A 22,086-nucleotide genomic window follows, 5' to 3' on the forward strand; every position below is an offset into this window, starting at 1 on the left:
TATGATATATCATGTGTCTCACCCAAAGGCCCCACCACGACTGCTGCAATGCTTAAAACTTCAAGATCAGACATTTCGAGAGACTGTGTGGCAAGTTCATATTATTAGGACATGAAACGGGTGGCTAAAGCACACAGAAAGCCAAGTCAACGATCAGTCAATCAACGGTGGACATTTACGGCTCCTCTGGTATACAAGCAATGCTTTCAATTGCTAAAGGAAAGAAATAACAGTGACATTTACGAGACTGCTGAAGTCATTGTGGATAAACTCGAGAATATTCTCCAGATAAGACAATGAGGGACGGTTAATATACCCATGACAACAAGGGCTTTTAGTAGGACAGCAACGTATAGGGAAGAAAGTCAAGCTAGGAGAGGGTAGTCAGGGAATGATGAAGGAGCTCAAGGGAATTACAGCACTAATGAAGACCGTCACAAAACAAGAAATCACACGCAAAAGCACGGCATCCATTTGCTTGGGGAATCATAAAATCAAGCACGTAATCAAATTTGACTGGTGACAGTTCCCCAGAGAACTGAAATCTCCAACGCCGGTCGTGATTTTGAGACTCAAGAAAATGGGGGGGTGCAGAGTGTCGTCAAAGCGGAAGCAGTAATTTCAGCGTGAGAAAAAATGACAAAAGACGACGTGCCCGAACGACGCAAATCAGTCCAACGCCCCAATGTTGCCCCAGGTCAGCCCATCAAATGGCTGTGTATAATAAGAAAGGAGAGCATCAAATGAGAGTCGACAAAACCTTGTCCAGTTCCCAGAAGCTGGTCAGAGACCAGCCGCCTTAATAATGGCCAGATGTCTCTTCAAACTTTACTAAGAGAAATCACCGGTCAGCCTATCCGTCGTCTGCTTGCTGTCTGTCACAGCTTTGTCGGGGAGCATCAGGGGCCATTTCCTACCTGAGGGGGGACAGCGGGACCAGGAGGCCCTGAAGGACCCTGGGGACCCGGAGCAGGACCGCCAAAGTGGTGAGGTCCGCCGTATGGGTTAGGGCCAGGGCCGTGAGCGGGACCAGGCATGCCCATGTAGTGAGGCGGAGGAGGAGCAGGGCGGTAAGGAGTTCCGACGCCAGAGTTGTTCTGAGATCGGCCCCAGCTGAGTCGGACCCTGGAGTTGCCAATGGGGTAGCCCTGCATCTGGTTGATGGCCATCTCGGCGGCGTGGCGGTGGACAAACTGGACAAAGCCGCAGCCCTTTCCGGGGGGAATCTTGACGTAGGTGATCTCGCCGAATCCCTGGAAGAAAGAGCGGAGCTCGTCCTCCGTCACATATCCAGAGAGGCCGCCGACGAACACGGTGGTGTTGTTGGGATCCGTGAACTGGTTCATCTGGGTGGCAGGGTTGAAGTTACCACCAGCAGCAGCAGCACCGCCACCGCCGTAGGGGAACGCTTGCACTCCTCCCCACATCTGCTGCTGAGGCATGCCACCACCCATCATGGGGCCGCCCTGGTGTCCGTGACCGAAGCCGTGGTTTCCACTGTAATAGAGAATAGTCATGTCAGATGCAGGTCAAGTCGTGTCGATTCGATAGGGAGAGGAGATGGGAGGAACACGGTGAGAAAGTGTGCGTAGATGGGAGGGTTGTCAAGAAGAAGACAAGGAAAGCTCAGATGGCACATAAAGGGCTCGAGGGGCGCTACTTACCGGTTCTTGGGAGTGGCAGTCGAGATCCTCATAGGACGATTGCCGCAGTAAACTCCCTGCATCTCGACGAGGGCACGCTGCTGGTCGTTCTCGTCAGAGAAGCGAACAAATCCGTAGCCGCGGCTCTGGCCGGACATGGCATCGGTCATGATCTTGGCCGACTTGCACGAGGGGAAGCGAGCCTGGAAGAGAGAGACCAGGACGTATTCGTTGACCTCGGGGCCAAGGTCGCCAACGAAGATGCTGTACTCGGGACCGCGATCGTCTCTATCGGTGGCAGACATTAGAAACCAAGTACGAAGAAGCAGGCGCTGATGGCTAAACTCCTCAAAGAAGCAGAAAGAAGAAAGGCAGAGGCAACTGCGTGGTGAAGGGAGAGAACGATCGTGAAGGGTGGAGAGAGGGAAGGATGAAGAGAGGGAAACTGCAGGGAAATAAAAAGAGGTGACAAGGCAAGGCAGAAGGAGGAGAGGGCAACGGAGTGGCTGAAAGTGAAGAAAGTAAATCCGAGGCGCAAATGTCACTGTTGCAACTCTGAGCAAGTACCGGAAAGGTACTAGAAGGAGAGTCACAGCGGTGAGCTGTACTGCACTGGTACGCGAGAGGTACCGGTGCAGCGTGAGCAGGAGGGAAAAAAAAGAGGAGAGGGAAAAGGCTGAAGCAGGCTGAAGAAGGCTGAACTCTAAGCGCTAGAAGTGTCACACATACCGTCGATCGACCAAACCGCCGCCAGAAGCCCAGTTAAGCTTAAATTGGCGCGAGCTGTTGGGCACAGGCGTTCCGTTGAGGCCGAGAGCCTTGGTGGCAGCATCAGGCGTAGCGAACTCGACAAAGCAGTAGCCGGCGTTGCTGAAGGAGGGAAGAAGAGTCAGCTACGTGTCCTTGTATGGACCATGTTACAGCGAGGAAGCAGTTGTTGTGATTCTTCCACAACACATCATCTCGACTGCGGGTTGATTTGGAAGCACACTCACCCAGAGTTCTTGTCACGGATAACCTTGACGTTGACCGTCTCTCCAGCGGCAGAGAGGAAGACGCCCTTGATGAAGTTCTCGTCCATCCATGGCTCGAGCTCGCCCATCCTAGCCCCGGTGTTAGTCCCGAGCGATGCCTTGAAAGCCTTGTATTCTTACCAAAGGGTGGTCTTGGCCTGATCCTGAGTAGGACCGGTAGGAGGGGGCACAACCGACATGTCGGTGGCAGGGGGAGTTCCGTTTTGGTAAGACATTGGACTAGAGCCAGAGGTTTGGTTAGCGTCTGGGCCGGGGAAGGGAGAGTTTAGAAGATGCAATGGTCGCGGAGTCAGTTGAGAGGCTTCTTCGGGATCCGAGAAGAACAACTCCATCTCAGAACTCTGATGCTCCATGTGGAAAGATGCTGAAAACGTGAAGATGATGTGTGCACACAGAACGAGGGGTGATGAAGCAGCTGAAATAATTTTTTTCAAGACGTTTGGTGTGCGGAAAGGGCATAGGGCGACAAGAATGGGAAACTGCCCTCCGGAGGCAGGAGCCACCCAAGGGTGTTGCCACTTGAGAAGAAAAATAGCAGAGCCCTGAGGAGACAAGGAGGATCCAAGCCGGACATCGAAGTCGAGTCGGATCAAACTGGATGACCGATTTGGCCTCCTGATGATGACTCCATGGCCAGATGAATTCCAAAAAGAGCCACTTGACTCGAAGAAGACGACTTGCCCCGGATTTTATCAAAGAGATACAGGACAACGATGCACTCTGCTTGTGGCATGCATCTTCCATGACGCTTGAGGTGGAGAAGAAGGAAAAACGAAGAGAGGCCTTGATACGTACCAAATTGTAAAATGCTTCTGAAGACGAGTTTGTAATCTGCTTCAAAGTCTGATTGCTGTACTGGCTATCAGGCTGTTGTTCCTTGGCAAGAGTATGCTCAAAGACTATGCGGGCAAGTGATCATTAGCAGTGAGCCACCGGAGGGCAGCATGGAGCGGAATCGAAGGCCAACCTTGATGGAATCGAAATGGCGATGAGACGTTCGAATCGCAGAGTGAAGATTGAGCAGGGGGGCAAGAGGAGACTAGTATAAATACAGGCTCCGAAGATAGGAAATAGAAGGTGAAGTATTCTCAAGACGCCGTTACGCTGCGTTCGAGACGGGTACAGATGCGATGACGGGACGGTTAACGACTTTCTGTAAGATGAAGTCGAAATAATGATTCGTCGACCGATCGTATGTTCTACCGAGAATCCTAAAGGAGTGTGGTAAAACAGTTGGAGCGCTCTCGAAATCACGAAGAACCTAGCGAATGGCCGTTAGCGTTTGATGGCTGCAGAGATCAGCTGCCCGATGCCATGGATGAATGAGATGCCAAGGGTGATAGAAACAGCCCCAAATGCCCCATGAACTCTAGATGCCCAGAGCAGATGCCTGGATCAAAGTAGCGAAACACATATCTCGCAACGTCTATGTTCCTTGCGCATTTCCTCTCTGAATACACGTTTCTGAGATAGTCGCAATATGATTGGGAGCCTCCATGCCCAACGTCTCCCGTCGTGCTGGATCCCCTGTCTCGATGTGTCATGTGTCCGCCGTGGTTGGTTGGATGCTCGTAGATCGTAGATGATCGTCCTCTCCAGGATATATATAGCTCCGATGGCACCGCCAGGAGCACTCCGTCTTGAAGAACTTGCAAACGCAAGCAAGAATGGTTCCAATGATGCGGTAGAGATGCTTCGCCAAAAGTGTATAATAGCCCATGAGGAGGTGAGTTGGATGGTGGCAAACGGGCAACGCGCCAATCGCATGCAACTCCTCCAGGGCAAGGGGCAAAAGAGCCCGTTTGTCGTTGGTACGGCTTGTGGGCGTGCTTGCAAAACCGACTGATGATTCATTCATCCACAGCCCGGGATAAAAGGAGGATAGACATGCCAATGTTCATCGTTGGGTAGCAGATTGCCATGCAGCTGGCCGAGGCACGAGCAGCCATATATCTCGATCCAACAACACTTCGAACCCAGCCATGTCTCTCAGCGACGTCGACATAGGCAAGGCCGACATCAGCCTCCACAACAACCGCATCGTCCACCGACTCGACGATGATCTTCAATGACTCTTCTCATATCGACGACCAACATCCTGTCGGGATGCATCTCTGGTATTTCAGCCGCCGTTCTCTCACGGCAATGGGTCGGCGAAGTGGGGTGCAAATCGGATCGAGATCGAGCCTCATCCCTGCGAACGACGGCCGAAGTGCTGCCGCAAAGCAGAGGCACTCCGACGGTAGCGATTGAAAGATCGTTTGCAAGGGGAGTCGAAGGAAGCCAGCTGAATAGGTTCTGGATCGTGGCAAGGCTGTTGAGGCCCCAGGAGACAACCAGAGGACGGCGGCGCAACGGTGGGATACGATGCCGCAAGATTTTTTTTCGCCGCATGTGGCACGAGTAACTGAAGGCGCACCCGCCGGTTCATCGATCGATTGAGGCGTCCAGCAGCCGGCGGCCGAGGGCGCATTGCTGGAGACAGTCTGCCTCGGTGGTGGTGCTTGTCGAGAATGGCGATAGTCGTCGTCGCAGCAGCAGCGCTGGTGTCCAATTCGAATCTTGTATCGTCCGTTTGCTCGCGCGCAAACCTCCCACTATCCAGATCTGGGGCACGGACAAGAGGGGGAAATTTTCACACGAACGGGAAAGAAAAAACCACCCAGAAAACCAGACACTCATCCATAGCAACGGCGGGAAAGGCAGAGGAAATGCATTCAACTTACTTTTAGGCGCCGGCAAAAACAACCGTGAACTCTCTCAGCCGATAGTCCGAAACACGCGCAAGGGAAGAACCGTAGCAGCCGTGACGAGTAAAAAAAGAAGAGGTGGAAGAGGAAGAAAATGTGTGATGAAAGAGAAGAGTCAGTCGCGGGACGCCGTGCGGCAGAGCGGGCGAGAGCTTTTTTTTTTTTTTTTTTTTTTCTTTTTTTTTTTTCTTCTCCTCCCTTGTCCACAAGCTGGTGGTGCTTTGCTGCTACCGGACTGGCCCTCTGTTGGACTGTCTTAGTGGACCACACTTCTCTGGCTCTTGCTCACACAGTTCGAGTCTGCACAGCCTAAACCGGGTTGCGCGGGGATTGGTTAGGCGAGGGCAGGGTCGAATAGACGACCAGGATTTGCGCCAGGGGGGGGCGTGGGCCTATTGCGTGTGAGACCGTCGAGGTGGGCGTTCTCTCTCGCTGATGAGCGATCTCCTGCTCGATCTCCGGGCCCGTTGGTTGGCCAAGTGGCTTTCAAAGGGCGCTGAAACAAACCCACAGCTTGCGAAATTCCACCCACACGAAGCAGGCCTGCGTGAAGCTGGGTGAGATGAGGGTGAGGGGAGGGGCCACCACCAGATGAACGGCTGCTGCTGATGGAAGCAAGCTGTGCTGCTGCAGATCGGGGCCTTGCTTTCGAATGGGAACAGCAACCAGTCGGCAAAACAGGGGCAAAGATGTCGAATCGGCAGCAGTGGTGATGAGATACTTGCGTAGGAACCGGAGAGGGATAAAGAGGAATCTGCAGCAATGCTGGAGAAGCAGATCCCGGAAAGGGTCAAGATCTATACAAGGGGGGCCGCAAAGACGACGGAGGGCGAGACACACAACCAATCAATCAATCAAAATCAATCAATTCCTGTGTACTTCGCAGACGACGGCAAAACGCAAAGAGTCGATCATTAAACGCTGTGGAAGAAAAGAAAAAGAGGAAAAGAGAAAAAGAAACCCATGGGCGTGAGCCCGTGTATATCGTTCTTATCCTTCATCTTGCCGCCCTGTTGCCGTTCTCAGCGACTTCGACAGCCTCTACACTGTCCTCCAACAAAATTCTGTGTATGCCTTGTGCCAGCATCACCATCTATGGGCGAACGCCATCGTTGTCTTTAGTGATTTGCTGCCTCTTTGCTTCTGGGCGTGTACGAAGGAAGAGCCGCCACGCTCATGCCAGACAGCGCTTGGAGACATTCAACTGGTCCAACGATCTTGGTCCAAGACGCACTTCTCAGCAATGGTGGGCTCACAAGGCAGCCGCTGCCACTGGAGTCTGTTGGTGGCGCATCTCCAAACTGAGCAGAGGCTCCGAGGTACCTTTCATGTATTCCTCATCAAGGACACGAGGGAGCACCGTGGTCTCGTGTTATAGATCGTGCTAGGCGCTACCCAACAACGAAAGGCAAGGCATTCTGCCTTTTACCAGACACAAGTAAACCACTGTCGAGACTGGATCCTTGCTTCTGAAGCGTCAAGTTGAGCAAGGCCGTACCTGTCACAAGGCACTACCTAAGTACCTTATCCCTTCCGTACCTACCTGTTCCTGCTTGTAGCTCCAAGGAGCTTCAAAGAGCCTGCGTCTATTCGACCGCAGATCAATCTACGCTCGAGTTCCCAGCATATAGTAACGGTAGCAGGGCAAAAGAGTACCTGTCGAGTACAGCAACTCCTCGACTTGGCCACGGAACATGCGGCATCGTGCACCGTTCATCAGTCACGGAGCATCTACCGTCTCCCTCTCAGTGTCAAAGCAAAAGGAAGCATCTCCGCTCACGCCGGAAACAGCAGCATCAAGGCCCTGCCCTGTAGGAGCAACAGCCGCGATCTCTATAAGCCACACTGTCCCCATACCGTGCCATTTGCCTACAAAGCCGTGGCCTGGCAGTTCCCTCCGCAATTGGTGGGCCAAACGCTCAGAAGCTTCAGACTTTCCAGCGGGCTGTCCGACGGCGTGTCACTAGTTGCCCAACGTTGGCTCCATTCCCAGCTTCGTTCTTGTTCCTAGTGCGCCGTTTCCATGTGGCGACTCGAATGGCGCACTCGCTTTCAGAGAGCCTTCTCCGCTGGCAGATGCCCGTTTGCGGCTCTGACTGGCTGCAGGACAAAAGACACTTGTTGGTGGACCTGCATCTTTGCGTAGCAACCTCTGGAAGCCGAAAGAAGGGGAAGTGCCAAGGGCAAGGAAGAGCTTGTCATTGGTACGGAACCGGCAGAGAGCCCTGGCTGGATCCGATTATGCAGGTCACAAGTGGGGAGGTGGTTGTGTCTCTTTTCTCTTGATATCGTACCTACCTAGGTAATGCTACTGTGCCGATGTGTAGTGATCCCAAGGCAGCAGAGATGATGAAGCCTCCACGACAACCGTATGGATGGCAGGTTCAGACAGCAATTGTACTGTACCAACCACACTACTTTAACTACCTGGTAGGTAGGCAGACAGGAGAGGCTTTCACGACAGGCGCTGCCGCTTACCTAGGACAAGGCACGATGTGGGCTAATCGATCCCGAGATCTCTGTGCGAGACAAAGGCCGGGGTTTATGATGCTCATCTTGCAGATGTCTCAAGCTGCCATCTCTGATTGCTGGGAAGCAGTCTTTCTGTCTCAGCATAATCTTATCAAGGAGCGAACCACGGCAGGACACTTGACCTCTCAGGCGAAACCCCAGCCCCGATATTGTAGGTTCTGCGTCAAATTGGTGTGAATCAGTTGTTGCAAGTAGTAGAGAGCGTGAACTTGGGCGCAGTAGTAATATTACTTTTATTTCACGGCAGGGTTACGAGGGTTACGGGTGTTTTGACGCCATGTTGAAGGCGTTAATGTCTCGAATTGACTCCTTTGTTCTACTAGTATTTTGAGTTGCTGTTGTTGTTGTTGTTGTTCCCGATCATTGGTGGCTGCAGCCATTGGCGATGAGGTTGAGCGTAATGCTAAAACCACGACCTCTGCTTTCTGTCTGGTACGTACCAATCCTCGTGAAAGCATCAGCTTCGAAAACCAACAAGCAACATTCCTTTCGACATCTCCCGCTTAACATGGAGCTGATACAAGGCACGAGGCACCGCATCGTCGAGACCGAGAATAGAATCCTCCTGCTGTCCCGATGGCCCTAACAACGCTACACAAGACGTATCGACACACAGCCAACCGACGGCAGCGTACCGCGTCACTCGGGTCGCAGCTCCCACGCATATCCGGACGCGCACACGAGACGAAAACGAGTTACTGCGGCTCCCGTTATTGCATCGGGCCCTGGCAGAAATGCATGACGCATCCCGGTCAGCATACGGAGCACCATTGGGCAGATGGCGCAGTCCGTGGGATCTTGTCGTCCGAGCTGAGACTCCCGTCGCAAATGGCGACGAATGCGGCCTCTTGCTGATTGCCAGGCTCGTGTCTTTGCTCTGTCTCAAGGTACGGGAGCATCAGGTCCTATCGGCCAACCCCTGCATGATCGTGTGCGTGGAGAGCTACCGACCGAGGGAGATTGCAGAAAGCACGGCAGAAACATGCTGCTCCCATACAGAGGACGAGAAACAAGACACGAGAGCCATCATCTGCTCTCCTGGCCGAATCTCCTCCATGTTGCCTTCTCCCTCAGCCTCGCCCTCCTTCCCACGCCGTGATCTAGTTGGAAGATTCAGAGAGCAGCTCCAGGTCTGTCCAATCGGCCATGTGGTATTCAGCCTGTGCATCCCGCCTATGGATCTCGTTTCTGACCCGTCAACGATCGTACAGGGCACCACTTCTACCCCTCCTCACCCCCGACCGCTCGCCGCGCCAAAGGGCAACAGAGGACCACCCCCTCCCCTTGTCGTCTCTCGAGGCAGGCAAGGGCAATGGTGGACTGTGGTTGGGGGAGCTTGAATCGAGGAGTGGCGCTCCTGCACAACACCCTCTGCCCAAGGCCCCCAATGAGGGACGTTTCCAGGTATCTGGATGGGTTAACCTTGTGAGATAGGTGTTGCGTTGGTGCGAGTTGGACATGGGAGCTCGCCCGTGTCCTGCAGCGGTTTGGAGGCACGTAGTATCAGTGCAGAACGCTACCTCGTAAAAGGACCAGGTCCCTCCCGCCAGGAGGGCACAGCTTCAGCCAGTCAGCTTGCAACAATGCGGGAGAGCTTCAAACACTTGTTGAGCCCCCTTGTCGACCAGGGCCAATGCGATCCATCTACTGTATGGGATACGGATACATGATACTGCTCTTGCTTCCTGACGGTGTTCAAACACACAATTTGAAGCATAGGTAGCCTAAGGTAAACGGTTACTCATGATTTATCTGGGAGCAATGCTGAGGACAGGAACACAGAAACCACAAAGAAACTGGCGAATATACAGGCTTCGAAAACAAGAGCTCACTGCATGCTCCTGCCCGTGCGAGTACCTGGGTACAACTATGGCCCGCGGCACCTGGGGCTGGCTTATTCGCCTTGTCAGCAGGATTTGCAGCTTCGTTCCTTGGTCGCATGGGTCTTCCACCAGCATCCCTGCTAACCTCTCGCCCATATCCAGCTGAAAGACCACAGCTTCGGGCGGCCAATGCATCTCGTCAGCTCCAGACGTTGTTATCCCAAGTCACCGCCCTTCGTGTTTGCGGCCGCGTTTCCCAACGGGCAACGACATGGTCTTCGGCCATGAGCTCACCAAGAGCTTCTCCTCAACGAGCACAAACCAGCCCTGGACCGGACGGAAACAAGGGCACCCACCAAGCCTAGCATAAACCCCAGGCGACAAGGTTCGCAACTGCAGCGCTTTCTTACCTTGGTCCTTTGGAAATTTTGCCAACAAACGAGGAATGGTGAGGCGTGTCGTTATCCTGCGGGGCTCGACGACCTAAAGGCTGTTAGTTTGGCAAAAGCTTTTCATACACACCACCACATCGTGGACGAACCTCGCCCGCTCGTGGGTCGTACGGGAGAAACCAAATGTCATTGGGTCATCACTTGCGTAACTGGCGATTCTCGTGGGGCTCGGCATCCAATGACCTCGGCCTCCTGCCCTACGCACGCAGGTTTTTCATCAGCTTACCTTGTGGCCGGTCCGTTTCGAACGAAATGCACATGATAGAGTCTATTGCGGTTTGCTCGCCGAACGACAAAGCTCGGCTCCCGCTCGACTCCCGCTCGAGACATGCAATACAATACTGCTCAATCTCCAGGCTGACTGGTGATGCTCTAGAGACACACAGAGAAGGCGGGAAAAAAAAAAACCTCGCCTCCGAGTTCTGGCCGTTGACGAACGCCGCCGCACTAAACCGCCGCGTTTCTTCTACGTCGAGTTTAGCCCCCCGATTGTTCCGTCCTCCTGTCGGAACCGGGGGGGTCGACAAGACGCCGACTTGGGCCGCCGAATCGGAGCTCGAAGCGACCAGTAGGTGATATATCAAAAGCTGAGGGTTTTATTGTCCTGCGGTCGAAGACATCCTCGGTCGTGCGCCCAAATGAGACATAATGTCACGCACCTTGCAGAGGACAGGTTGAGGCAGAGCTCTTTTGATTGTTTTGGAATACGAGAACTTTGTGTTATCCCGCGCTTCGTAGTAGTAAATATGCTTCTTCTGTTCGAGGTTTACCCGCCATCGAGGCATTGCGTATCCCCGTCATATCAGGACGGGCAACTCAGTAGCAAGCAGGTCGTGGTAGGAAGTAGACCAGAACTGGGGCAGTCAATCAATCAACTCGTTGTGAAAACGTTTCCAGCACACTCTCCCACGTCCCTTTTCCCTGATGAACCATCCAATCACTCGTATGCCCCTTCAGCTGGTCGTCCCCTGGGGCTGCTCGCCTTGATGGAGGTACTTCTCCGCACGCCACTAACTCGACAGGATTGGCTCCTCGGGAGATCGGACAGATCTAAGAGCAACAATCCTGGAACAGCCTGTGGCTTGTGTCAGCGCATCTAACAGCATGCTAGAACGACGACAACGACAGCTTCTATCGCATTGTGTAGAGAAATGTCGGGAAAGTCGCAATGAAAACCCATCTACAGCATGATGTCTCCCCCTCTCCTAGAGCTCGAGATCTCGACAAAGGCAGATGCTACCCTTGTTACTGCTGCTCTCACGTGGTCAGATTTACAGCAGCTGCGTGCTTAGTCATTGTTGACTATGGGCAATTACGCAGGTCGGTGTTGGCCTGAGCTGATGATGCACCGATGGCAGCCTCACGGGCAGCTTCTCGACTCTCCTCCTCGCATCTCTTCCCTCTGCACCTGCACACTCCTTCTTCCATCACGCACAACCTTGCATACTCTCTCTGCATTGCCGAAGACTTGTTTGTTGCCATCTTCTAGAGCCGCGATACCACTTGTTTGACTTTGTTTCTCTCGTTGAACGCCTGCATTTCTCCTCTGGCCTGCTGGCCCTACCTAGCCACAAATCCCGACCTCTCAAGCCATCATGACAGCCTTGACCCCAGAGCAGCGAGAGCTGCAGCTCGTCGAGAGCGTCGAGTTTAAGATCCTTGGTGTTGCCAACGATGAAGAGAAGCTGTGTGACCTCTTGGGCCGCTATCTGGCTCCGATCATTCTCAAAGCAGAGAGCAGCAACCCTGCCGTCAGAGTCAAGGTGACATCCTTTCAGATGTCTTGTGCTTGAGTCTTCCACTTGCTAATCTGCCCTAGGTCATACAACTCTTGGGTCGACTCCGGACATTCATCCAACCTCCAAGGTACAGTCACATTCTCTTCTGTCGTACGTGGCCAGTAGACTCGATGCACTAATACCAGGTAGTGTCGTCCTGCCCGTGAAGGCGTTACTTACACAATACAAAACCACCGACTCCGGAATAATCAAGCAACTGGATTTGCCATTCATCCAACACAGTCTCAGTCGGCTTGATGACGACGACAGACGAGATCTGATCCCCATCGCACTCAAAGGGTGCTCCAAGGATGAAGGCCAAGCAAGGGCTGCCCCCTTTTTCAACATCATCCTCCAACTTCTCTTTGATGTCCGCATACCTTCGCGCGGAAGTAAAGAAGATGATGGCTTCAGAGCTGCCATGGGCTTGGAAGACGCGGCTGATGCACAGTATCTTGCCAAGATGCTCTCTGTCTTTTTACGACTACGCCCTCCTACCCCTGAACGAACACTGGCCGAATCAAATCCGACTCTCTCCGAGGACGAAGCGAGATTCTTCTCCGTCGAAGGCCCTGGATCTGACAAAATCTTCCAGAACATATCCCAGTTAAGGGCAAAAGTTGTCACGTTCCTCGCCAGCGCAGCCTTCGCCGATGAGGAAAAGTTCCTTCCAGCGTTGTATGCCTCCTCCAGCCCAGATACCAGAGTGGCATCTCTTGCGGAGGAGATTATCAAGAGGACTTCAGTCTCTCTTGAAGAAGAAGACTTGGTGAAGAGGCTGTTTGAGGCACACGCCCGACTTCCTGCTGCCTATCGCACACGGATTCTTGCCCTGCTTTCCAAGTCGACCCTTGCTACGAGTATGTCAGAGAGCATCATGAATGTGGTCAAGCTCGACTTCTTGCCAGAATCTGCGCAAGAAGCTTCAGCAAGTGCACTTAAGCCATCGAGCGCCTTGGAGAAGACAAAGCTACACAAGGCTTTGTTCCAGTTTCTGTCATGGGTCGCTCAAGTTGGCCCTTCGAACAAAGACTTCTCGATTGGTCCAAGCCTTATCAAGAGCATGCAGAGCTACATCGAGTCCCAAGGATGGCCCGTTCCTGGGCAGCAGGTGACACATGACGAGCTCCAGCTTCGCTCAAGAGGCTACGAAACTATCGGCATGCTTGCGCGATCTGTTGATATACCCTACAAAGAGCGAATAGCCCTCGCAGCCTGGCTCTTTCAGTCTCTGTCTGAGGATACGACCAACGATGCCGTGGTCAATATTGACGGCGCGCTGTCAAGTCTAACGGCAAACATTCCCGAGCACATCGCCGATGAGGATCCTGAATTGAAGAACATGCTCCTCAAATACATGTACCTTGCGGAAAACGAACCCGCCGTCCGGAGTACTCGCCATGCGGTTGTCAAATGGGCCAATGAGTGTCTGCCATTTAACAACATATATGCTCGATGGATCAACTTCTTGGCCGTCGCCGGTCGACTCAACGAGCGAAGCGACGTGGTTGAGCAAGGACAAAAGGGTTTGGACCCATGGACATACTCTGCCCACAGCGAGATAGCTCCTGTCTTGCCGGACTGGCGGATGATGGCCTTACACTACTTTACCAAACCCATCAATCCTGCGGCAGCTGGCGATTCTGAACCAGGTCCTGGGGCAACGGCGCTTCCCAACAGCCACATTTTTGACAACTTCAGAAGCTGTAACATTCAGGCATTTGCTCTGGTCATTCGGTACTGCAAGCAGATGATGTTCCTCACGGCGCTGGAGGACTTCAAAGTTCAGCCCGACTGGATGCAGGCACTCAGCGCACAGATCAAGACGAACATCAAGACTCGTGAGAAGATTCGAGACTACCTGAAATACGTCGACAGCTCCTTCATCGAAATTTACCTCAGTGCATGTCTTCTTGGCGCTTTTGTCGAGGATGCTCCCATAACAGAAGAGTGTCTTCGCTCGTTCGTCGACGTCGCATCTCTGACACCAAGAGTCGTTGTTGGACATTTTGCCAAGAATAGTGCCACAAAGCTGCTGCCTCTTATCAAATCCAACAAGAGCGAAATTCGGCACTTGGCTGCGAGGGCCTTGGGCATTTTGGGGGCCCATCCGGCCGTGGACCTTGATGAGATCCAGAATGCCGGTACTACTCTGAACGCTCTGTTTGAGAAGGCTACCACTGCTGTTGGACCAGATCTGAATGCTGCTGAAGGAGCCCTTGCTGCCTATGGATATCTGTGTTCTCGATCGGTCTTCTACAACCATGCATCTGTCAATGAATGGAAGTATCCGCTGCAAATCCTCGTCGAAGAGAGTGTTCCACCGTCCTTGTTCGACGCAGCTGTCGACGCTTTCACCCAACTCTGGCTGGCAAAGCTTGCCATTCCTCCCAAAGAGGGTGCCACTTCTCTTGACAACGTCATCAAGAAGCTGTCTGAGAAAGCCAAGAAAGGGAACGAGAAGGCAATCGTCGCTCTCGGAATGTTGGCAGCAAGCATACCAGACTCCGAGCTTCCAGAATCACCGACATCGTGGTCAGAAGGCCCCGTTGGCACTATCCTGAAGGAACTATTCGCTCTGCATGAGAACAAACGAGTCGAGGTTCAGTTCACTGTCGGTGATGCAATCACTATTGCCACTGCTCGCTGGGACTCAGACTATGTGAAGCTCATTGTGGACGTCGAATATCGAACCCGCGACTTCCAAAGCAAATACCGAACTCCTCTACTTGCAAGTGCTCTAGACAAGCTCTTTGATGACTGCAAAGCAACCAAGCCATCACTTCTAAAGGCTTCAGGCATATGGCTTTTCTGCATTGTGCAGTATTGTTCAGGCATTCACGAAGTCAACTCTCGCCTCCGACAGGCACAAGCCGCCTTTATGCGTCTTCTGAGTTCGCGAGATGAACTTGTACAGGAGACTGCTTCGCGTGGCCTCAACCTTGTCCATGAACGTGGGGATGAGCAGCTCAAGGCGGCTCTGGTGAAGGACCTCGTGGCTGCATTTACCGGCTCGACCACGCAACTGAAGGTGGATGAGGAGACCGAGTTGTTCGAACCAGGAGCACTACCGACTGGCGAAGGAAGCTCAGTCTCATCGTACAAGGACATCGTCAGCCTTGCGAATGAAGTCGGCGACCAGCGGCTTGTCTACAAGTTCATGGCTCTAGCGGCCAATGCAGCTACATGGTCGACCAGATCAGCATTTGGACGCTTCGGTCTCACTAATATCCTCTCAGATGCCGAAGTCGACCCCAAGATATACCCAAAGCTCTACCGCTACCGATTCGACCCCAATACCAACGTCCAACGATCGATGAACGAGATTTGGAAGGCGTTGGTCAAGGATCCAAAGATGGTGATGGACGTTCACTTTGACGCCATCATGGAAGAGCTACTCAAGAGCATACATGGGCGAGAATGGAGAATGCGAGAAGCCAGCTGCGCTGCCATTTCCGAGCTGCTAACCGGCGTTCCTTTCCAACGGTACGAGAAATACTACAGAGAAATCTGGGCCAAGGCAGTCAAGGTCTTTGACGACGTGAAAGGGAGTGTCAGGGAAGCTGCATTCCGGCTCTGCAGAAGCCTTTCCAATACTCTCGCCCGGCAATTGGAAGAGGGCACTCATGAAGCGTCGGCCAATGCCATGATGAAGGAGGCGCTCCCCTTTCTCTTATCCGACAAGGCCGCGGAGAGCTCCGTCCAAGAGGTTCAAGTATTTGCAATCATCACCATCATCAAAGTTGCGCGCCACGGCGGAAAGCATCTGAAGCCGTTCATCCCAGAGATGGTGCCAAAGCTCCTAGGTCTTCTCAGCACCATCGAGCCTGATCGTATCAATTACTACTACCAGCAGGTAGGAGAAGATAGCCGAGAGCAGATTGACAAGTTGCGTTCCAGAATGGTTAACGCCTCCCCCATCTCGGAAGCTATAGATAACATCCTCCGCTTTGTTGATGAAGATGTCATGACAGAGTTGGCTCCGAGACTCGAGGAAACGATCAAGAGTGCGATTGGCTTGCCAACCAAGATTGGCTGCAGCAGAGTCCTGACGGCTCTCTTCACTCGCCATACGAACGAGATCAAGTCTGTGTCTACCCAGTTTTTGGAATTACTTGGCAAGCAGGTGCTTGACAAGAATGACGAAGTCAGCCAAGCATATGCCCGCGCCGCTGCGTACATTATGAGAGTTGTCTCGGACAGCGCCAAACAACGATTCTCGGAGCGCATGCTGAAGCTTTATCTACAATCCGAAGAAGAGAGCCGCCGCCAGAAGGTTTCAGACGTCATCGTTGCCCTTGCCAAGGTGTCTCCTGATCACTTCACTACCCAAGAGACGATCCTGTTACCATTTGCATACCTCGGCTCTCACGATGTGGACGAATACACCAGCAAGGTCTTCCGAGAGGTGTGGGATCAACATGCTGGCAGCAATCGAACCGTCGTTCGCTACGTGCCGGAGATTGTCGATCTTGTTGAGCGCTGTTTGGCTACTACCCAATGGGCTCTGCGACACACCGGCGCCTTTACCGTTGCCGCCATGGTCTCAGATGTCGCCAGCGCCAGTGATGCCACAGGGGCTATTGCAGAGGCCAACCTGAAGGCTATATGGCCTGTTTTCGAGAAGGCTCTTGCTCTCAAGACGTTCCCAGGAAAAGAAAAGCTGTTGGAGGCATTCCCCGAGTTCATCGAAAAGGGCCAATCTTTGTGGAGGTTCAACTCTGAGATTGCAGCCCAGATGAAGAAGATTGTCATTCGCGAAGCGAAGCGAAACAATGACGAATATCGTGTTCATGCTTTCCGCTGTCTGTGGAGGTTCTCAAAGGCGATGGACAGCTTTGACATTTTCCAGGACATTGTGGACATTGTCACGCCCTACTTGGAGGACCACAAAGATGACAATAAGATGGATGTGGACTCTAAAGAGGTGACTGTGACCAAGACTGCAATGAATGGATTGGAGGCCGTGGCACGCGGATACAGCCGCTCGTCGGATAGACGTGCTTCTGCAGTCGCCAACCAGGTTATCAAGGCTCTCGAACCGTTCCTCTCGAGCCCAAAGTTTAGCTACATCAAGCGAGAGGTCTGGTACGACGCAGTCATTGATCTGATGAAAGACCTTGCGACCTCGGAGCCTCCGGCTGAATCGACATCACTGGATAACGACGGTGTCCTGCAGGCGTACCTTGGTAGCCTCGACGTTGACAAGGCCGAAGTTGGCGTGGAGTCTCAGAGGCTCAAGAGAGCGGACGCGGTTTCCGCAACACTCAAAGCATACATCAGTGGCGTATTTGGGAAGTCTCCTGTGCCGCTGGCCGAATTTGAGGCTGCTGTGGCCAAAGCCAAGGAGGAAGAGCGAGTCCCAGAGGTGCAAAAGGCCTGGCAGCGAGTAATGACGGAATTACATGAAGCACGTGGTTGAAATATGGGATGGAAGGATGACATGGAGATATTTACTCCTCGCTATGATATTGCTACAAGCTTTGGAAGTTCACTTCGATGTATTGACGATGCAAGGTATATCCTGAGTAGGTAGCTGTCAGTCATATGATGGCTTCTGCAGCTCAAATCAGCATGTATCAAATCCAAAATTATCAACGGTCTTATAAATGACGCTCGAGAGTCGTTTCCTCTCCATGTACAGTTCTCGCGACATCTTCTTACAGCTCTCTCTCCACAAGTTGGAACTTGGCTTAAACATCCAACCCTGCGATAGGCAAATGTCCCATATCAGGTCACTAGTCCAACGAGAATTCCCGTGCTTCTCTTAATGTATGCCATTCTAATTAAACGATTCAGGTGCAGCCCGATGACGAATGGGCCACAGAACTCGAACAGCAACTATCTCGGTGAGGATCTGGTTCGTTCTCGATGACCAAAATGCCTTTCTTCTCTTCTCATAAGCTACTTTGCTTACAGTGGCGAATAGATCACGAGTGAGAGCGACAAGATAAAGAGGCACATACGAGATGGTTCTCCTCGAAAGGCATTTGCAGATTATGCTTTTATCTGTCTACCTATGAGTCGGAGAAGACCCTTGAAGATGGACACTCTGTCTCTGGATCATGAAGTACACATCCGCTATGTAAGATTGCCAGGTGATGAATGGGAACTTGATGGAAAGACGACGTCTATTTGGCTACATGGATAGATCAAGGAGTAAGCAGCTTGAGCAAAGTCAAGATTATGTAGAACTACAGTATCCGTCTATGGGGAGGATGGAGGTGGTTGCCCTCGTATGTTATGTGAGCATCGAACAGATCAGCCCCTTTTTTTGTGGGCTGCAGTCCTTGGAATGGCAGCTTACGGAGGAAGGAAGAACAACTACCGGAGAAGAAGATGACTAGACTGTTGGTTTTATGGCTGTTGTACTCCCTTTTGTAATTTCAGTCGTGGGAAACAAGAGGTTTCTTTTGCGTTTTCTCCGTGTATTGGTTGGTTGTTACTGGGCTCAGGAGTCCAAACCATCGAGGTCGTGCTATGTCGGTGGTAGATGAACAGGGCGTCATGCAAAAGAACACAACACAGCGTATGAGATGTATCAAAAAAACAATAAAGACTTTCACGAAGCTCACCGAATTCCCAATCACACTTTGATATTCTGCACCTCTTGACTGAGAGATCAAAGCCAAACTTTGTCGTCCTGCATTGCCGGGTAGGTCACCCCTAAGACCAGGGCTTGCAGGGAGCATCGCGGGAATGGCCCGGCTGATTGGTTGTTCCGATGATCGGCCACCGTCACCGTCCACCGTCACCGTTGCAAGAGCACGCCGCCCAAAAGTACCCTCAGGTACCCGCGCGCAAGAGAAGCCGCAGGAAGGTACCTGCGCCAAGTCGATTGGCGGGGTGCTGCTGTTGCGTCATGCCCGCGGTGCCTGAGCATCGACTTGAGTGACCTCGACTTGATTCGCCGTGCGATGCATGACTTCATTCTGCCGGCACATCTGCTGTCTGTCTGTCTGTCTATAGATATCGAGACCATTCACTTCCTCTTCATCAGTAAAGGGACATTCGGCAACTTTGGTCCAACTGCCCTCTTTCACAGCTCATTTTGACACATACAGTAAGTACAACACCTCCCTCACTTGCTGAGCTACCTGAGGTAGGTACCTACCTACCTAAAGGCGGCGAGTGTGGGGCACCGTCTGCTAAGGCGTGTCTGACCGGCATTTTGCAGCTATCGGATCCCGTTCATCTGCACCTAATCGCACCAGCTTCCACCATCACCACCCACAGCGACTCTACCTATAAAGCGGCACCGTCACGGCGCGGTACGATACGACTCGACAATTCAAAGGCTCTGCTAGCCGAGTGTTACAAGTTCCTGTCTTCTGCTAGCTGCCTCTGCAGTTTAAAAAACAAAAACACACCCTTCGAGAGAGCTGGGGGGCGCTGTGGCGTCAAGTTCTGATCAGCCATGGAGGAGAGCATTCACCACTTCGTTGCCATCACGGGGGCGAGTGTCGATGTGGCTCGCGGCTACCTCGAGCTCACAGGCGGCGACAACCAGCGGGCCATCGAGCTGTTCTTCGAGAGCCCGGACCTGGTCGGCGATGGCCTGTCTCGTCCTGCGGCCACTACCTCGTCGTCAAGGTCTCGCTCTGCGTCGCGGAGAGTCAACATCGGCAGAGAGGATGCGAGCGGAGTGATTCACATCAGCGACGATGACGATGGCGACGCCGACATGGACTACGATGATAACGACTTTGAAGATCACGATGACGACGAGCGGGCTGCTGTTGCCCAAGCCGCCGCGTTGGCTCAGGAGGAAGAGGACGCCGCCATGGCGAAGCGGCTCCAAGAGGAGATGTACCAGGAGTCGGGACCCTCTGGTGGCGATGTGAGGGCACCCATTGCACGGACGACAGAAACACTTGTTGCTCCAGACCCATCCTGGGGAGAGGATGACAGCTCTGCTATCCTGGAGCAACTTAGAAGGAGACGCCCGATGCCTCGTAAGTGCGCCCACAACGAAGAAAACTTGGAGAAAGCAAGGCTGACCTTTTGAAGCACCCAGCAGAGGTCCCTTTGGCCATCGGATATGGGGAGACGACACAAGCCGAGCCGAGTCCTCGTCTGCAAACGGAACATCTGCCCATGCTAGACGCCTGGAGGATCTGTTCCGACCGCCTTTCGAGCTCATATCTCGGCTCACGTGGGACGAAGCTCGTGCGCTGGGCAAGGAAGACAAGAAGTGGATCATGGTCAACCTCCAGGACATGAGCGACTTTAACTGCCAGATGCTTAACCGGGACATCTGGAAAGATCGAGCTGTGTCGGACTTGGTCAAGGAAAACTTCATCTTTATGCAGCTGGACAAAGACTACCCCGAAGCAGAAGAGTACTTGACTTTCTACTTCCCTAATCAGGGCCACGAGAATCCCGACAATTACCCCCATGTCTCCATTGTCGACCCTCGGACGGGCGAGCAGGTCAAAGTTTGGAGTGGCAGGCCCTTTCCCAGTGCTACCGAGTTCCACGCCGAAGTGGCCGAGTTTCTCGACAGGTACAGCCTTGCTGCGAATAGCAAGAACCCGGTTGCCCGATCTGCGACGCGGAAGCCTCAAGTCATTGACGTGGACCGCATGACAGAGGAGGAGATGCTGGAGATGGCGCTCAAGAACAGTCTGGCTGGCGCTGAAGCTAGTGGCTCGGGGGCGGGATCGACACCCAGTGTTCATGACCCGGATGCGTTGACCAAGGAGCCTCAACAATCGGAAGGTCAAGAGGCGGCACAGAGTCCCTTTGCCCAGATCTCGAGCACAAACCCCCACACCGAGCCGGCCAACGATCCTGCTGCAACAACGCGCATCCAGTTCCGACACCCAGATGGACGCATCATCCGACGCTTCTCCCTGCGGGATCCTGTTCGCAGGATATACGAATGGCTCAAGGCGGAGCCGTTGGAGGGCAAGGAGAATGTCCAGTTTGAGCTCAAGACGATGCCCCAGGGTCAGGACTTGATCGAGTTGCTGGACTCTACCATCGAGGAGGCCGGACTGAAGCAAGGAACAGTCATGATTGAATTTGTCACAGACGAGTGATGGACTTGAGGCTCTTGATTCTCTTGTTCTTTGCGCTTCATTACGAATGATGACATACGACGCGACCATGTCTCTTGCCAACGCCTGTTGGGCGTAGTCGAGGCGACGATGAGGGCGTCTATCTAATAGACAACGTCGGACTTGCTTAGCCGATGTGGGCGAACCGGTTCTTTGACGACGGCTTTGGTTTATATGCTGCAGGTATTGGAGGGAAGCAATGCTTGTGAAGAACGAGGCCGGGCTGCAGTGCGCTCTGGCTCGGTAATCGAGCAGTTTCCCCGGTGGCTGCGGCTGATTTCTTTCTCCATCTTGACTCTACATTTCAGTCTTTGCGCCTTGAAGGCGACAGTGGGCGTGGCTCATCATCGTAAAGGCAGGTAGACAATACAAGTTGCTTTGACACGTTACATGAAGAGGCTCAGTGACGGTTGCTGAATCCATACCGAAGGCGTATTGCTTTTCTGAAAGGCTCGCGGGGCAAGGTAGATCAAGGCTGATAGGGCTGTCTACTCGTATCTAGGTATCTACAGGTACCTATGCAATAGCCTCGTATATAGTGGTGTTTATTTGACCCCTGATTTCCGTTGGGCGTTGCCTTTGGTGATGATCAACAAAGGCTGAAGCTGGCGTTTGGTTGTGTCAAAACAAAGACTGATAAATGACTGAATGACAAGCTAGAGAGCAATATCCATATGCTTCTAGAGATCAACTGATCATCATCGACAAAGCATGTGACGTCGTTGGTGCTGCTGATTCATCATCGCGAGGCGGCTTCCCAAACGGCTGCATTTCGTTGCCGGTGCGACGAGCCCAAACCTTCGCACCCACCCAAATGGCCGAACCCCTGCACCGGCGACAGCTACAGGGGCTACAGGGCACTGGCGCAGGCACCGCGGCGGCCGATAGTGGGGTTCACCGCCCGCTACAGCACCTAGCCCAGCAGCCGGCCATGCGCCAGCTTGAGATGTGCACCAGCCCCAGGTACATGAGCTCAACTGGGCTGCCGCTCGTCACCTCTGTGGCCCCGAAT

At 53.0% G+C, this 22,086-nt stretch overlaps 4 protein-coding genes across 4 annotated transcripts; 3 read left to right on the forward strand and 1 right to left on the reverse strand.

The window, feature by feature from the left end:
* Positions 1 to 899: 899 nt before the first annotated feature.
* On the reverse strand, positions 900 to 3,009 carry TRIREDRAFT_57049 (RNA-binding protein; the record flags this gene model as incomplete). The annotated part of the gene is made up of 5 exons (XM_006962830.1): positions 900 to 1,497; positions 1,665 to 1,931; positions 2,373 to 2,513; positions 2,639 to 2,746; positions 2,798 to 3,009. 5 exons carry the CDS (start codon positions 3,007 to 3,009, stop codon positions 900 to 902), a joined length of 1,326 nt encoding a protein of 441 aa, XP_006962892.1.
* Positions 3,010 to 6,670: 3,661 nt separating this feature from the next.
* Positions 6,671 to 9,299, forward strand: TRIREDRAFT_104263 (uncharacterized protein; the record flags this gene model as incomplete). Its single annotated transcript, XM_006962610.1, has 6 exons — positions 6,671 to 6,746; positions 6,987 to 7,333; positions 7,574 to 7,631; positions 7,862 to 8,110; positions 8,336 to 8,391; positions 8,484 to 9,299. 6 exons carry the CDS (start codon positions 6,671 to 6,673, stop codon positions 9,297 to 9,299), a joined length of 1,602 nt encoding a protein of 533 aa, XP_006962672.1.
* Positions 9,300 to 11,829: 2,530 nt separating this feature from the next.
* Positions 11,830 to 17,434, forward strand: TRIREDRAFT_120376 (uncharacterized protein; the record flags this gene model as incomplete). Its single annotated transcript, XM_006962611.1, has 3 exons — positions 11,830 to 11,997; positions 12,054 to 12,100; positions 12,163 to 17,434. The coding sequence occupies 3 exons, from the start codon at positions 11,830 to 11,832 to the stop codon at positions 17,432 to 17,434; spliced, it is 5,487 nt and encodes a 1,828-aa protein (XP_006962673.1).
* Positions 17,435 to 19,062: 1,628 nt separating this feature from the next.
* Positions 19,063 to 21,056, forward strand: TRIREDRAFT_75280 (uncharacterized protein; the record flags this gene model as incomplete). Its single annotated transcript, XM_006962612.1, has 3 exons — positions 19,063 to 19,075; positions 19,190 to 19,967; positions 20,023 to 21,056. The coding sequence occupies exons 2-3, from the start codon at positions 19,430 to 19,432 to the stop codon at positions 21,054 to 21,056; spliced, it is 1,572 nt and encodes a 523-aa protein (XP_006962674.1). The 5' UTR covers positions 19,063 to 19,075; positions 19,190 to 19,429.
* Between the last annotated feature and the right edge of the window lie 1,030 nt (positions 21,057 to 22,086).

The sequence above is a fragment of the Trichoderma reesei genome (assembly GCF_000167675.1).
Source record: "Trichoderma reesei QM6a unplaced genomic scaffold TRIREscaffold_3, whole genome shotgun sequence".
NCBI classification, from domain to species: domain Eukaryota; kingdom Fungi; phylum Ascomycota; class Sordariomycetes; order Hypocreales; family Hypocreaceae; genus Trichoderma; species Trichoderma reesei.